This window comes from Erpetoichthys calabaricus, chromosome 1 (assembly GCF_900747795.2).
Source record: "Erpetoichthys calabaricus chromosome 1, fErpCal1.3, whole genome shotgun sequence".
NCBI lineage: Eukaryota > Metazoa > Chordata > Cladistia > Polypteriformes > Polypteridae > Erpetoichthys > Erpetoichthys calabaricus.
Genome location: NC_041394.2, coordinates 156523733 through 156539122, shown reverse-complemented (window position 1 = coordinate 156539122; position 15390 = coordinate 156523733). Strand labels below are relative to the sequence as shown.

Sequence of the window (15390 nt, the reverse complement as noted above, 5' to 3'; positions counted from 1 at the left end):
TTTGGAGTTCAACAAATATAGACTATTGACAGGTTTTCGGTTTAGGCTGTAGGCTTTGTGTTACCGAGAGTTACTCACTGGTTTGAATGGCATGTCCTGTGAATTATTTGTAACATTAATGGTTTCAAATGTTAATACCTGTTCTCACTTTTTACATGTAAAACCTGTGGCCCAACAGTTTAAAAGGTACTCGGGAGATGTCATTGATTCTGCCCAAACTTATGCCATTCCTTCAGTCACCTCCAGGAAATCCCAGCATGGCAACTCAGCCCCACAAACCGCCCACTCAGACAGAGGTTCTGAAAACGGCCACAACAGCAGTGCGGCGGCAGACACAGAAGCAGGTCCACTCTGTGAGCTCCGCTCCACAGATGTCTATGTATTTGTCAACTTCATTGCAAGTGTTGCTTTTAACCACGGGAAATTGCCGCCGTGCCACATACTTACTAGAAGTTATGGAAACTGTTTTTTATCCACTATGTTCACATAGTATTTGAACACCTAATAAATGAATATATTTCAAGACTTGTTGGGGGCATTTTTGTGTTATCACTTGTAAACATTTTGCCAGGTTTTTATTGTCTCCCATCTTAAGGAATAGTAAAACTGAATCAATTCCCAGCCCAAGTCTGAAGATGCACACATACAAACAACATAAAACTCGGACAAAATTTGGGATATTTTAAATTGCCAATAGTGATGAACCAGTGATTTGCACAACATGGAATTTGCAGGAAAATGTTGAGGTTCACTTTGTAACAAATGTGTGAAACTTGGGATGTTTAGCAACCAGCGAAATTTACACTAGTGACAGTGGAATAAAGGGGCTTAGTTTTTATATAACACCCCCACCCCAATATTTTCATCTCATACAGTATGCAACCTTTTGTCTCCATGCAGAAGTATGGGAAGATATTTTCTGGTGATTGGATAACTGGATTAGCAAACTAAAGCTCATCTTTTAATTTTCTCTGTGGTCATTTTGGCAGGTGCTGGACCACCACTGTTTTTCCCTACCATTCCTGTGCCTCCCTTCTAGTACTCCCTATAAGTTGAAATTGCCTAACAGCAATATAAAAATGTTATTATTAGCTACGTCACATTTCCAAACAACACCCCACTTAGTTTCATCTGGACCTTTTTTCTCAGAAACTTGTGGAAGCAACAATATGGTCAGTGGGCTTCCAAAAATGTGGGTGAGTTTGTTAGAGTGGGTGGTCAGTCTGACTTATTACATACTGCAGGGCATGTCCTCCACCAGCACGTGGGGACAAGTGGCTTGTGCATCAGGTTGTCACGGCCTTCAACTCTACTGCTATGTGGTGCCGTCACGAGTCTGCTGGGTAACATCTTACAACTCTGGCTGATGATGCAAGGAGAAGGGCGTTCATTCATGATGTCCACTACAGTTTCTCTTCTTGATTCCTAGTTGCCAGGACGAGTGTGTATCTAACAGTCCACCAGCAGTGACATGTCTCCCTTTTGAGCCTGACACTCCTAATACTTTCACACACATAGGACTGGCACTCTGTTCAAACAATGGTGGGGACCATCAAAGCTGGTCATCTTAGCTGCTCGCCTGTTTTCTTTCTTCTTTGTCCATAGATGCCATTTTCCAACCAGCAACACATGGCAGCCATCACTAATGAATGTTTTTGTCACCTCCACACTTTCCCAATCAAGCTAAAACTGTTCAAGTGGCAACAGCTGGGCATCAGGACCATGGGAGATCTTGTAAATAACAGGTTTAACATATTCCTAAGTGTGCTTTTTTGTGTGTAGTAACCTAAATGATGCTGCTGGGTAAATTAACAGCTACCACTTACAAGTATGGGGAGTGGACCACACTACAGCAGATACACTGAAAAATGGAGAAGATCATGAGGTGGACACGGTCTCAGCAAGTGCACGGCCAGACAAAGAAAAGAGCTGAGCAATCATAAGTCAATGAAACTGCGGGGGGCCACTTAAGACAGCAGACAAGCCTTAATCTAATACCAAGGAAAATACGGAAAGGTGGGCATTTCAGGTGAACTGGCAACTCTTAGCTGGCCGTGAATGTGTCCTTCTTCAGGGTTCAGTCCTGGCTTTGCTTTTCCACAAACCTTACAATGGACAAACAGGATCCAGAAAATGGATGGTGTTCTGTATGTAGTGCCATGTCTCCCTTACTTGTTCAGGTTTTTTTAAAATTTTATTTTAAACAAAATCACTTGTCTATTTCACTTCATATTTACATGGCGGTATAGTCTGCAGTTTCTGTTAAAGGATCGTTTTTAACCCTGACCCAGCTAAAGCCCCCAAACAAAACAAATTCAAATTAAACAGCACACGGATTACAGCCAAGCATACAGCGCAACTGAAGGGGGCGCTCCTCATACATTTGCAGTCTCGACTTGCATCCCAAAAGGAATTGTGAAGAATTGTAAAAATGGCAACAATACATGACTAGAAGGAAAATGACATCTTCTGCCATTGAAAACATGAAGACAAAACCAAAGAGCAGGCCATATGAAGCATTCTCAGAAGGAGGAGATGAATGCAGGTGTCTGAAGTTGCTTTATTTCAGGATCAGTTGTATAAATTACACAGAGTGGTAAAACTGATGGACTTTCACTTAGGTACTCAAAACATAAATAGAATGTGAAACAGAGCCAAATGGTCTTCTATTCCCCCTGTCTAGGTCCTCCAGGGAACTCTCGATTACACATTAAATAAAAATAACCAGCGCTCCGATCAGTAAAATACACTGTGGAACTTACTGTTTGATCACAAGCACAGCCAGCAAGTGGAACCTGCAGCCTCATCATGGCAGAGGAGCGGCTGAGCACAAGTTGATGGCGCGTTCATCTGACTCTTCATTTCCCTACGTGGTGCCACAAGGGGCCTTTAATTCTGTGTATTCTTGACCTGCAAAAGTGACTCAGTTGCTCACAAACGTGGAGATTTTATGTGCAATATCCCAAATTGGTAGTGACATCTAAAAATATTTTACTGTAACAGTGAATTTATACACTGTAGGTTCATTCAGCTTGCCAGTCTAATGAGACCTGCGAGAGGTTCAGCACAGTCACAGAGCAGGATGAAGTACAAAAAGAAAAAAGACAAGGAGAAAACCTTGGAAAGTGAAGAGAGAATAATTTTCACAAATCAAATGTGACAGTAAACTGCGAAAAGTATACAGCCCTCCATTACACTCTATCTTCAGCAGCTCAAGGAGGAAACCAGCAAATGGCAGTAGATGAGTTCCAGAATTTCTTACACCTTACAACTGCTTTTGGTGTTTAAGCTGAAAGAAGCCCCTAAACTGTGTTTGAATAACTTAAGAAGCTTCAGTTGTCTCTGCCCGGGGCGATGCCTGCCCTCACTACTGCTATCTTCCCTGAGATTGTAGTGGAGGGGATCAAATTCAGGCCTCATGATTACAAAGCTGCTGCCTTCTCTGCTGCCGCACTACAGGCAAGACTGACAGCCAATATGGCAGCTACTGACCACAGAGCCTCTCACCGCATTCTCCCCTCTGGTTACATTAGTAGGGAAGGAAGAAAAAAAGAGGCCGAAAGGGAAGGAAATGACCTGTTTGGGACATTTCATCACGGTAATCCTTTCATTTTTCAGTTTTCTCACAGTCGTAACTTACAGAACTACAACTGCAGGAAAGGTGAGTTTTACTAACTGGTAAAATAAAAGTGTTATGGGTTTCATGGCTGGAGTCGTACGCACACTTCAGTCTGCACTTGCAGAATACGTCCAACTGAGCAAGAGCTACCGTCTAAAAAGGTCCCTGGCATTTGAATACTCAAAGTAATGCAGAAGTCATAATTATCACAACTAAATAAAAGTCCATGGTCAGTCTGTGTGCCAGGCCATCACATGGTTTTAGGAGTGGGTCGTACCAGGCTTGTAGCGTAAAATGGAGTCCAGCACCCTAAATTGCTCGTACCCACTGCTAAGTATCAAACTGTGTTGCATTTTAAACATAATTAGAAGCCGCTTGATTGCCATCGCCCTAGTCAGGCCATAGTTGACCGAAGTGCGGTCTGCTGTATGAAGCCGCCACGTCCACATTCTTATGTTGTAATAACAGCCTTCTCTGCTGCCTGCTTTTGAACAAACAGCAAAATCAAGGCCTAACCTTAACTTGGGATGCCATGTGTTCGTCTCGGACATTCCACCTTTTCCTTACCGATGGCAAAAAAAAAAAATTGCTATGATTCACAACTGAAAAAGTATTAAGCATTAATTAAATTGGAAGAATTATTAATGAAAAAAGGGAAATATGCACCCTTGCTGTGTTTTTATGATGAGCTGAGTAAATGGGAAGCCACATTCAAGCAGATAACCCCACCAGCTAAATGCCACAGACCGAGTGGTCATGTGACATAAGTGCAAATATGATCACCGTATCCCATATAAAGTCCTTGTCCAATCCAAGGCAGCACATTATTCCTTAGAATTATTATTTGTTTTAACCCGTTTCAATGTTGTACACCCTATGTACATTGCAACCACCGCAAGGCATTATCAAAACAGCAATTCATTTTATGAAAGCGCCCGTGCAAAGCCATCAATTCCATTTACTTTGACATGATGTCTGTAAAGCAGAATCTGAAAGGAAAAAGCCTCACCGGAAAGAATGACACTGTAAAGAGAAGAGTTGGACGTAGAAGACTAAAATAAACCCCTTTAAATCCAGTTTAGCCATCAGCTACAATTACATTCTAGGAGTATAAATGAAGAAGAACAAAGAAAACAAAGGCAGTCAATGCATGGTGGGAGTTGCAATCCCCTCACAATCGAGCCCAGCAGTGGTGCACCATCCACAGTTACTTTTTCCGTAAGACCAGCATGACAACCACAGCTACTGCCAGAGCAGCTATGGCTGCTCCACCATATAGTATCGTCATGTCCTTTGGTGACTGGGCAGGCTTCTCCCCTACAGGGGATTCAATGATTTTTACGGGGTCTTCTGAGGGAATCAAGGTCTCTTTTCCTGATTCTTTAAGTGACGTTTTCAAACCTTTCTCAGTCTGTGGCAAGACCACATCTGGTGCCTTTTCCACTAGAGGTTCCTCAGTTTTGGGTTTCAGCACAGGCTTTTCAGGCTCGCTTACTGGCCTAACAACTGCTGCTGGCTTGGGAGGTTCCTCAGTTTTCACCAGTGGCTTTTCAGCCAGTTTTTCTATCACAGGTACATCTTGTGCGGAGGTAGGTAGTAGAATTTCACTTGCAGATTCCTCCATTATAGCCGGGGCTGCTTGCACTTCTTCTGCTTGTGATAGACTTGCCTCTTTAACCAGCTCTAAGGAGGACAGTTCCTGTGTCTCCACCTCGCTCTTTAAAATGGCTTCATGGACTAGCTCTAGCACTTCAGCCACTGACACGGCACTTTCTTCTTCTGCAATTTCTTCTTTGTCCACATGAACTATATCAGAATTTGAGGAATTATTCTCACTTCTTTCTTCTGCACCTCCACTGTCCAGGCTTTTGATGTCTTCTGGATCCATTCCAACCTGTGCCCACGACTCGGGTCCAAGGGAGACTGGGAGTGTCTCAGTGTGCCAGCTCTGACTCGCTGACAAAGACACTGGCAGGCTCTCTGACTGCCAGGAAGTTGTCACTGTGAGAGACTCAGGAGGGCTCACCTGACCCGAGTTATCACTAGTAAGAATATAAATGTCGTTGCTGTCTTCTGCAATGGCACCTTGGTCCTCGTCTTCCTCCAGGCTGAAAACCGTTCCCTAGGAGGAAAAAAAAAAAATGCAGCGAGCCATTAATGAACGAGAATGTACAAAAAATATATTAAATAAGGTCATCATTCCACTGTAATTATAAATTTCATTTTCATTTCCCTCCAACCTCCTCTTCCACCTCCTTGATTACATCTACAGTGATTAGGCCCAACAATTCTTGAGCCAACAGTCCAGACTGGATCTCATGGACTTTGGACCTTAGCATCGGAGTCCACTTGTTGGCACAGTTTCTGATGGAACGTTTCATTATGAAAGAAACTCCTATAAAATGCTTAAAGAAACTTGTTAAAGCCTATGAATCTGGAAAAGTATAAAAAGCCACTGAACCCAAGTTATACTGCACAAATCAAGAAAGGTTAGGAAGAAGAGTCGGCCCTCCCTCCTGCATCCCTCCTGTGCCCCAGCCAAGGTTAGACAGTATTCAAAAATGGGATCAATGGGAGAGTAACAAAACAAAAACCTCAGTGTGATCGCCTGCCTCAAGTCTGCAAAAGTGCACCCATATGGTTATCAGGAGTTTGGGAACACCTTTGAGGAGAGAGGAGTTAATAATGGAATTTTTAGATAGACTTGTGTCCTTCTATGTTTGGCGAAAAAGATAACAGTGCAATTCACAGCAGGAACCTCACAGCAGCATCAAAGCATGGTGGTATAATGGTTTGAGGATTGTCTTTCTGCATCTGGACCTAAATAATGTCCCTTCAGTAAATAATCTGGGCTGTATTCAGGAGAACGGTAGACTTTTGGTCTGAAGGACGAAGCCAAAGTGTAGTCATGAAGCAAAACAATGACCTGAAAACTCACAAACAAGTCACCATCAGAACTGGTTAAATAAAAAAGAATTCACAATTATGGAGCTGCCAACATCAAAGTTCAGAAATAAAAACCATCAGGATATTGTAGCTTAAATCAAGCTGCATTCATGTGCTACTGGACCATGCATAGCTGAGTTGTGATGTTTCACTGTAAAACTTCAGTGCATGTACTGTATTTTTTCATGAAAATAAAGAGCAAACTAAACACATTAAATGTGTATCACTTTGAACTTCACCAATTGCTGAACAGGTTATGTTTTTTTTTTATCTTATACAACTGGCTACAGTGAAAGGTGAAGGTCACCTTACAACTTAAGAGAATTTGCGTAGCTTCACTTTCTCCAAATGTTAACCGAGAGCCCTTCCTCCATCTTACTTTAGCTTGAAGAATTAATATTGCCAAAATGAATATCCTGCAACAACTCCTATACCTTTTTCAAAGCATCCCTACATACATCAACAAATCCGTCTTTAAGAAGCTACACTTGAATGCAACTACATAAAACGCATCCAGGTAAAGCTTCACAACCTTTAAACGTTGTCATCAACCGCCTGCATTGCTAGGCCACAAGTTGTAGGAATGGATGCTCTATGCTGAAACCATTTTAGGCAGAAATATTTGTAAATCTTTCAGATAACCTTTGATTTACAAAGTAACACTTTGATAAAAATATTTGCTTATAACAGATGGGATAACATTGTGCTATAAAACTAAAGCAGTGATATCCTTTGCTTGACCTGGTTGCACAGAGACTCATTTTAAATTTTCTTTACAAGGATCCGTTCAGAATGTTTCATAATTCTGCAGTAAACATGCTAGGCCTTGAATCTTTATATTTCCTTCTTTAATTCTATATAAAGAATAACTGTAGATGGTTTTCTATTGTCTCTGCTATTTTCTCTTAACAAATTATTATATTTGCTATGTTTGTTTCCACTGGACTGTTTTGTGATTTATTTAAAAAAAAATGATAAAAAGGAGTATTGCAGCAGTGACCTGGTTTTGTAACACAAAATGGAGTTTAGATAAATATTTCCATTAAGTAATGTTTTTAGACATACCTAAATACAGTATTTGGTATATATGTAAACAGAAATTAGCTTCATATAGTGTCTGTGGGGTGAGTAGCCTTTGAACAATATGTACAAAGCCAAAAAATGTGAAATTTTGCATTTGCCTAATGTTTTAAAATTTGTGTACATTCCTGCACATGTCAATTATACACCAGAGCATTTACAGGGCTGTCAAATGTACTGTTAATGTCAAAGAAAGTACTAAATGTAGTAACAAAAATAGCACAATTAGTCAAGCATATCTGGCAAAAGGAGGTACAGAACATACATTTTCTATTGTTATTTCTTAAAGACTAATAAATGTGAATAATTATAATTATGTATACCAAGAAATAGTTTATTCAGATACAATAAACGAATTGGCGTCAATCCAAAGTGTGATTCAGACTCAGAATTCTATCCAAGTACAGTTTAAGTCCAAGTCTAACTCAGGGTGGCATGTAATGATCCGCTTTACAGTGTTAAGCCCTAATAAATCTCACCGTAGTATTCTGCTGCCATCTAGTGGATGAAATAACATCATGCTACAAAAAAAACCCGCCTATTTCTATGTGTTCTTCCACTTTATGGTAACTCATCAATATTTAGGAGTGGGGCATAGAATTCAACAAAAACACAATGGCAAATGAAAAAAATGTAATGTCACTTTTGGAACAAACGGAAACTAAGCCATTGCTTGAGTTGATTGATTGATAGTGATGATGATGTGAATTGGTCATAAGATGTTTACATGGACGGTGAAACTGACACATGTTCAGCAGATTCTGAACTTGAATGTTTTAGTGTTTGGTATCGGCTTCATACAATTGTAGACAATCCTACATCTACTCATTGCCCATTTACTGGTAATCCCAGTCCAAAGATGTTTATTGATTCTGATTATCTGGACTATTTACAATGTGTTGTTGATAAATCTGGTGGAGAAAACAGTTGCTGAAGTGAGCAATGTTGGGAAAGTCACAGTAAACATTTTACTTGTCACAGTCACTGATAGCCTGTTGCTGCAGATGAAATGTGAGTGTTTTTCAGTCTCCTCTTACTGCAGGGAACAGTGGGTAAACCAGTCCAGAGATGTTACAAACATCCATTTTGAGTTATGAGCGAGTGTGGTTTCTCATTCATTATGAAATAAATGCATTTCACTAATAACAATGTGTAATAAAGAAACACAGATTATACACTTTTGGGGCACCCAAAGGCCAACCCCATATATTATAAAGAAAACGTGGGTTTAAAATGTGCTAAAAAGCAAAAGAAAAAAAAGACATAAAAACGCGAGTCTCAAAATAGACTCCTCAAGATGCCACGAAGAGGCGGATCCAGGCAGGCAGACACTGGAAGTGACGTCAGACATGTCAAGGTCATCAATCTTCTGGATTGCTGAGCGGGGAAGACAAAAGGCTTTAGTCAACAGCGCCCTCTGGCATTCCGGTGGAAAATTACAATTATCTGAGCTCTTAAGCTGTCCCCCATGTGCACATATGTGACAGATGACTATCATGAAGCCAGTCACCCAGCTCTAAAACTGCACAAGCTCTGGGATGTGCATCAGGCGATGATCATGGGTTACAAGGGAAGGTTGTCGTGGGTACAGTACCTAGTTTTATAAAATCTCACAGTATTTTGACTTAAGTTTCCAACTGACCATGAAAATTTTGTGTCAATCTACACATAAAGACAGCTGTATTTGAACTATACCAGTCTTTAGTCTGAGTCTAATACTCACAGCTTGTTCCAAAGAAACTCTTCATGGACATTTAAAGGATGCTAACATTTTTTTATTTAAAAAATCGTCACTCTTCCCAAATTGTTCAACATTTTCAAAAAGGAGAAATTATTTTTCCGTACATGATGGTGCCATGAGTTCTATCTCCGACTGTGCCAACCCCCACTGCATGTGCAGTAATATGACTCAAAGAGCACACACTGCAGCCAGTCGCCTAGGGCAGGATTAGAGTGGCATTCTGAAATTGCTGTAGTCCTCTTGTGTGTTTTTTTTCTTTTAATGCGTTAAAGCTTGCATGGCTTGCCTGGACGCAAAGATGCAAGTATCCCACCCCCACCATGTCCTTTATGTAACCGTCATCAGCAGACAGATTGTCATGTTTAATCCCTGTGGAGCAGATAAGAATGACAAACAGTAAAATGAAAAAATATAAAAACACAAACTACTAATTAAAATGACCTAAATACCTTAGAATTTTTGTGGGGAAAAAATCCTCCTTATCTGTGCAGCAATATGGAGGTTGTAAATAGGATGTCAGAGTACTTACACAAAGCGCTGTAAAGAAAATCAAAACTCTCTAATCAATCGTACGTTTTCTAATTATAAAGTCGTGCATAATTTTGGAATGAATATAATTAAAATTAAAAGCTCAAAGCAAACACTGAACAAGGTAAAGTGACAAATTGGCAAAAAATGCACAAATAATTTTACCATTGTAAATTGTAATCTTTTTAATTATGCAACAAGCTGAGTGGATCACGGCCTTTTAGTAAGGGTAATACGCATCATACAATTCCGTGAAGCGTACTGAAAGAACTATAAAATCCAAGGGCTAAACCTACCAGGAACAATTCTTGCCCTAGTTCTTGCACTAAATCATCTGCACGTAATATGATAATGCACATGCAGTAAAGCTGAAATGAATAAATAATTATGAGAAGACCTTAACGATTCAGTTAACATAATAAAATATAAATATTAAGTCAATGCAGAAACAGACTTACTGCCAGTTGTACATAAGCATGATTCCACATTATGGAACAACTGGTTTACAAATGGGTGTGTGTATCAACAATTAGCTTGCGTAATGCCTTAAACTGCAAGAGAAGTACACCCTAACATGTATAATATACATTTCCTTATTCTGTGTGTCTGTTAATGACAAATAATTTCATGTAAGGAAGAGGTTCTGAAGTAAGGCAGTCCAGCTTACTAATCATGGCGCCAGAGATTTGTTATGTGTTGCATGTCTCTACACATGACAATAATAGCCCTATAAACGTCCATCCATCCATTGTCCAACCCGCTATATCCTAACACAGGGTCATGGGGAGGTCTGCTGGAGCCAATCCCAGCCAGCAAATGGCGCAAGCCAGGAACAAACCCCGGGCAGGGCGCCAGCCCACCGCAGGGCACACACACTCACAACCACACACCAAGCACACGCTCGGGACAATTTACAATCGCCAATGCACCTAACCTGCATGTCTTTGGACTGTGGGAGGAAACCCACACAGACACGGGGAGAACATGCAAACTCCATGCAGGGAGGACTCGGGAAGGGAACCCAGGTCTGTTTACTGCGAGGCAGCAGCACTACCACTGCGACACCGTGCCGCCCACCTTATAAACCTATTATGTTAAAAATATATTTAGTTTTCCAGGTCAGGAATACATTTTAATGACAACGGTTTTAATGTTTCAGATATGTAGATTAAAGACTCAGTGATGTCTATTTTATATTTTAAGAGAAAATAAGTTGAGTCTTCTTTAATAAAACCTGTTTTGACTTGGGCAAATTCACTTAATTTCTACAAAATAACATCAAGTGGTGTTTTTAATGCTCTCCAAAGTACTATTATTTACCACAGTACTTTGTAACTTGTAGTAACGTATGGCTTGCTGTGTGAAGAAAATCCTTCTAACATATGTGCAAATTTTATTCTTAACCTTCTTTTGTGTCCCAGTGTATTTGTTGCACAACTCATTTAAAAATAATAGCTGGGACCCCCAACCCCCACCACTATGTCCTAATAATTTTGACCACTTCAATCATGTCACCTCTTAATTTCTGTTTGTTTGAACTCCTTAGGTCTTTTCTCAGTGCTAATGCCTTGCAGCCCTCGAATCAACCTTGGTGCTCTCCTTTGGACTTTCCTCTTGCGCTTCTATCCTTTTCTTTGTAAAATGGAGACCCAACCTGCACACAATGCTTCATAAGAGGCCTTACAAGTGTGTGATATAACATAAATATACAGGTAACCTTGCTTGCCTTTTACTCCACACATTGGGATACAGTGGTGTGAAAAACTATTTGCCCCCTTCCTGATTTCTTATTCTTTTGCATGTTTGTCACACAAAATGTTTCTGATCATCAAACACATTTAACCATTAGTCAAATATAACACAAGTAAACACAAAATGCAGTTTGTAAATGGTGGTTTTTATTATTTAGGGAGAAAAAAAAATCCAAACCTACATGGCCCTGTGTGAAAAAGTAATTGCCCCCTGAACCTAATAACTGGTTGGGCCACCCTTAGCAGCAATAACTGCAATCAAGCGTTTGCGATAACTTGCAATGAGTCTATTACAGCGCTCTGGAGGAATTTTGGCCCACTCATCTTTGCAAAATTGTTGTAATTCAGCTTTATTTGAGGGTTTTCTAGCATGAACCGCCTTTTTAAGGTCATGCCATAGCATCTCAATTGGATTCAGGTCAGGACTTTGACTGGGCCACTCCAAAGTCTTCATTTTGTTTTTCTTCAGCCATTCAGAGGTGGATTTGCTGGTGTGTTTTGGGTCATTGTCCTGTTGCAGCACCCAAGATCGCTTCAGCTTGAGTTGACGAACAGATGGCCGGACATTCTCCTTCAGGATTTTTTGGTAGACAGTAGAATTCATGGTTCCATCTATCACAGCAAGCCTTCCAGGTCCTGAAGCAGCAAAACAACCCCAGACCATCACACTACCACCACCATATTTTACTGTTGGTATGATGTTCTTTTTCTGAAATGCTGTGTTCCTTTTACGCCAGATGTAATGGGACATTTGCCTTCCAAAATGTTCAACTTTTGTCTCATCAGTCCACAAGGTATTTTCCCAAAAGTCTTGGCAATCATTGAGATGTTTCTTAGCAAAATTGAGACGAGCCCTAATGTTCTTTTTGCTTAACAGTGGTTTGCATCTTGGAAATCTGCCATGCAGGCCGTTTTTGCCCAGTCTCTTTCTTATGGTGGAGTCGTGAACACTGACCTTAATTGAGGCAAGTGAGGCCTGCAGTTCTTTAGACGTTGTCCTGGGGTCTTTTGTGACCTCTCGGATGAGTCGTCTCTGCGCTCTTGGCGTAATTTTGGTCGGCCGGCCACTCCTGGGAAGGTTCACCACTGTTCCATGTTTTTGCCATTTGTGGATAATGGCTCTCACTGTGGTTTGCTGGAGTCCCAAAGCTTTAGAAATGGCTTTATAACCTTTACCAGACTGATAGATCTCAATTACTTCTGTTCTCATTTGTTCCTGAATTTCTTTGGATCTTGGCATGATGTCTAGCTTTTGAGGTGCTTTTGGTCTACTTCTCTGTGTCAGGCAGCTCCTATTTAAGTGATTTCTTGATTGAAACAGGTGTGGCAGTAATCAGGCCTGGGGGTGGCTATGGAAATTGAACTCAGGTGTGATACACCACAGTTAGGTTATTTTTTAACAAGGGGGCAATTACTTTTTCACACAGGGCCATGTAGGTTTGGATTTTTTTTCTCCCTAAATAATAAAAACCATCATTTAAAAACTGCATTTTGTGTTTACTTGTGTTATATTTGACTAATGGTTAAATGTGTTTGATGATCAGAAACATTTTGTGTGACAAACATGCAAAAGAATAAGAAATCAGGAAGGGGGCAAATAGTTTTTCACACCACTGTATATAACTTGATATCCTGTTAGTCTTCTTATTATATCAGTACAATTTCTAGTTGAAGATAATGGAGAGTCTACTACATCTGCTAGACCATTCCTATAAGCTGTACTTTCAAGTTTCAAACCTTTCATTATTTATTTAATTCTAACATACTTGCTATGTGTTTATGTCCTATGTGTATTTACTTACATTAAAGTTCTCCTGACATAATTTGTTCATCTTAATTCTGTCCGGGTCCCTCTGTATTAATTTGGCTAATTGTAGCTTATGTGACATTCCTCTTAGTTTGGTGTCACCTGCAAACTTATCCAACTTGTTATATTTTAAAGAAGATTAAATTGAGCAGTGGCCCCAGCACTGAGGGACATTGATTTTAATATGAAATGGAAAAGACCCTCTCACCATACCCCTTTGCTACCCATGTCTAAGCCTATTTTGCACCCATTTACAAACTATACCTTGAACTCAGATTGTTTTTATTTTGCTCACAAGCCTCTTATGTACTATTTTATCCAAAGTTTAATTAAAATCAAGATACATATCACAAGTAAGTCTCTGATCAAATGCTTTTGTTGCTTTCTTATAGAATTCCAGCATTTTAGTGGAACCTGTTCTATTCCATCTACATCCACAGTGACTGCTTACTGATATTGTTGCACCTGCCATTTCCTTGATAATTACTTCTTTTAATTTTTCAGATATACAAGTTAAGTTTACTAACTAACAGTTACTTGAACCAGCTTGATCAACTTTTTTATATAATCGGATAACCTTTTCAAGCTTCCCATCTGCAGGAATTTAGCCCGTGATTTTTGAAAAGTATACACAAAGGATTTTCATACATACTTACTAACCACCTGAAGCTTTCTAAATAAGCATAGCATGGATACTGTTTAAATCGAAGTCCCTCTCTGATATGCTTAATGTAAATCAGGTGAAAAAGAGAAAAAAAAAACTTTTATAATAACAGCTCATTGTGTACAGTAGTCATGTAGGTGAACTGAAAAACGTAACATTTGCCATCTATGCACATCATGTGAAAGATTTGAACCTGGCTTTTTGATCTTTCAAACAAATTATAGAATAGAAAAATTCAATATTTTATGTGATGATACTTGTATTTACGGATACCAAACGATCTGTTTCAAAGATTTTATATAACATACATACATGCAAAAGTTGGAGTCCAAAAGTTAAAGGACAGCTTGTTAAACAAGAACACTGTGGTAATCATTTGCAAACTCCCAGTGGTAGTTGGCAAACTCCATTTGCTCCAATTTGTTTGCTGTTGACAGTAAGAACATTTTTTTCTAGTAATGCTCCCAAATAACCTGTTAGCATGGATGTTCCATTCAGTTACTCATACAGGAATTTTTATATGCAACCTGACACTGCAGTCCTTCGGTTGTCACCCCTTCATTTATATTTTCTATTCATTATTGTCTTTATCTTAACAGCGTGTGGAAAGAAGACGCATTTGAACGCTCTGAGAAATTCTAGCCTGTCAAACTGTCCTCAGGCAACTTTATCCATAGAGAAGGATTTTCATAATGCTTGGTCAGATATGCCAATGGAGCACCCTGCATAATATGACTCTATTCTACAAAGTCCCTCACTAGCAATACTACTGATCTACATGTGGAGACATGCTAGTGAGCAGTCACTCGCTCCTTTCATTTAATTTGAAATGGTTACTTACTGACGGGTCAACGACTCCTGCATGTTTAAATAACACAGTGCTGATAGTAAGCACGTTTCACAAACAGAGATCATACGTTAAACAATGTTGAGGTACTTTATTGTTATAAATATTTTGTTATGGAAAAACAAAACCAAAGTGCTCTTCTCTGTGTAGTGTAGTGCAGAATTTAGTAGAAAGAGCAAGCAAGTGTTGATAACGAAGCAAAAATAAAAATATCGTAATTCCTCAAATTTACATTGTTTCATCATAATTTTAAATGACACTACAAGTTCTGCTAAAATCCCAAGCAAAATACATAATAATTATACTGCATATACAGGAAAAAACAATCAAACAGCATTTCTGCAGAATCGGTTTCCAGTGCCCGTTTATATATATATATAAAAAAAAAAAAAAAGCATTTGTTCTGA

General features: G+C 39.5%; 1 protein-coding gene across 2 annotated transcripts in view; it reads right to left on the bottom strand.

Moving 5' to 3' along the window:
• Nucleotides 1-2540: 2540 nt before the first annotated feature.
• The window catches only part of bcl2l13 (BCL2 like 13), an 87153-nt gene continuing 74303 nt past the window's right edge, over nt 2541-15390 (bottom strand). For both annotated transcript variants that reach the window (XM_028807855.2, XM_028807846.2), the window contains exon 7: nt 2541-5741. In XM_028807855.2, coding sequence (XP_028663688.1) covers nt 4827-5741 — 915 coding nt within the window. In that variant the 3' untranslated portion in view covers nt 2541-4826. The remainder of the gene's footprint in view (nt 5742-15390) is intronic.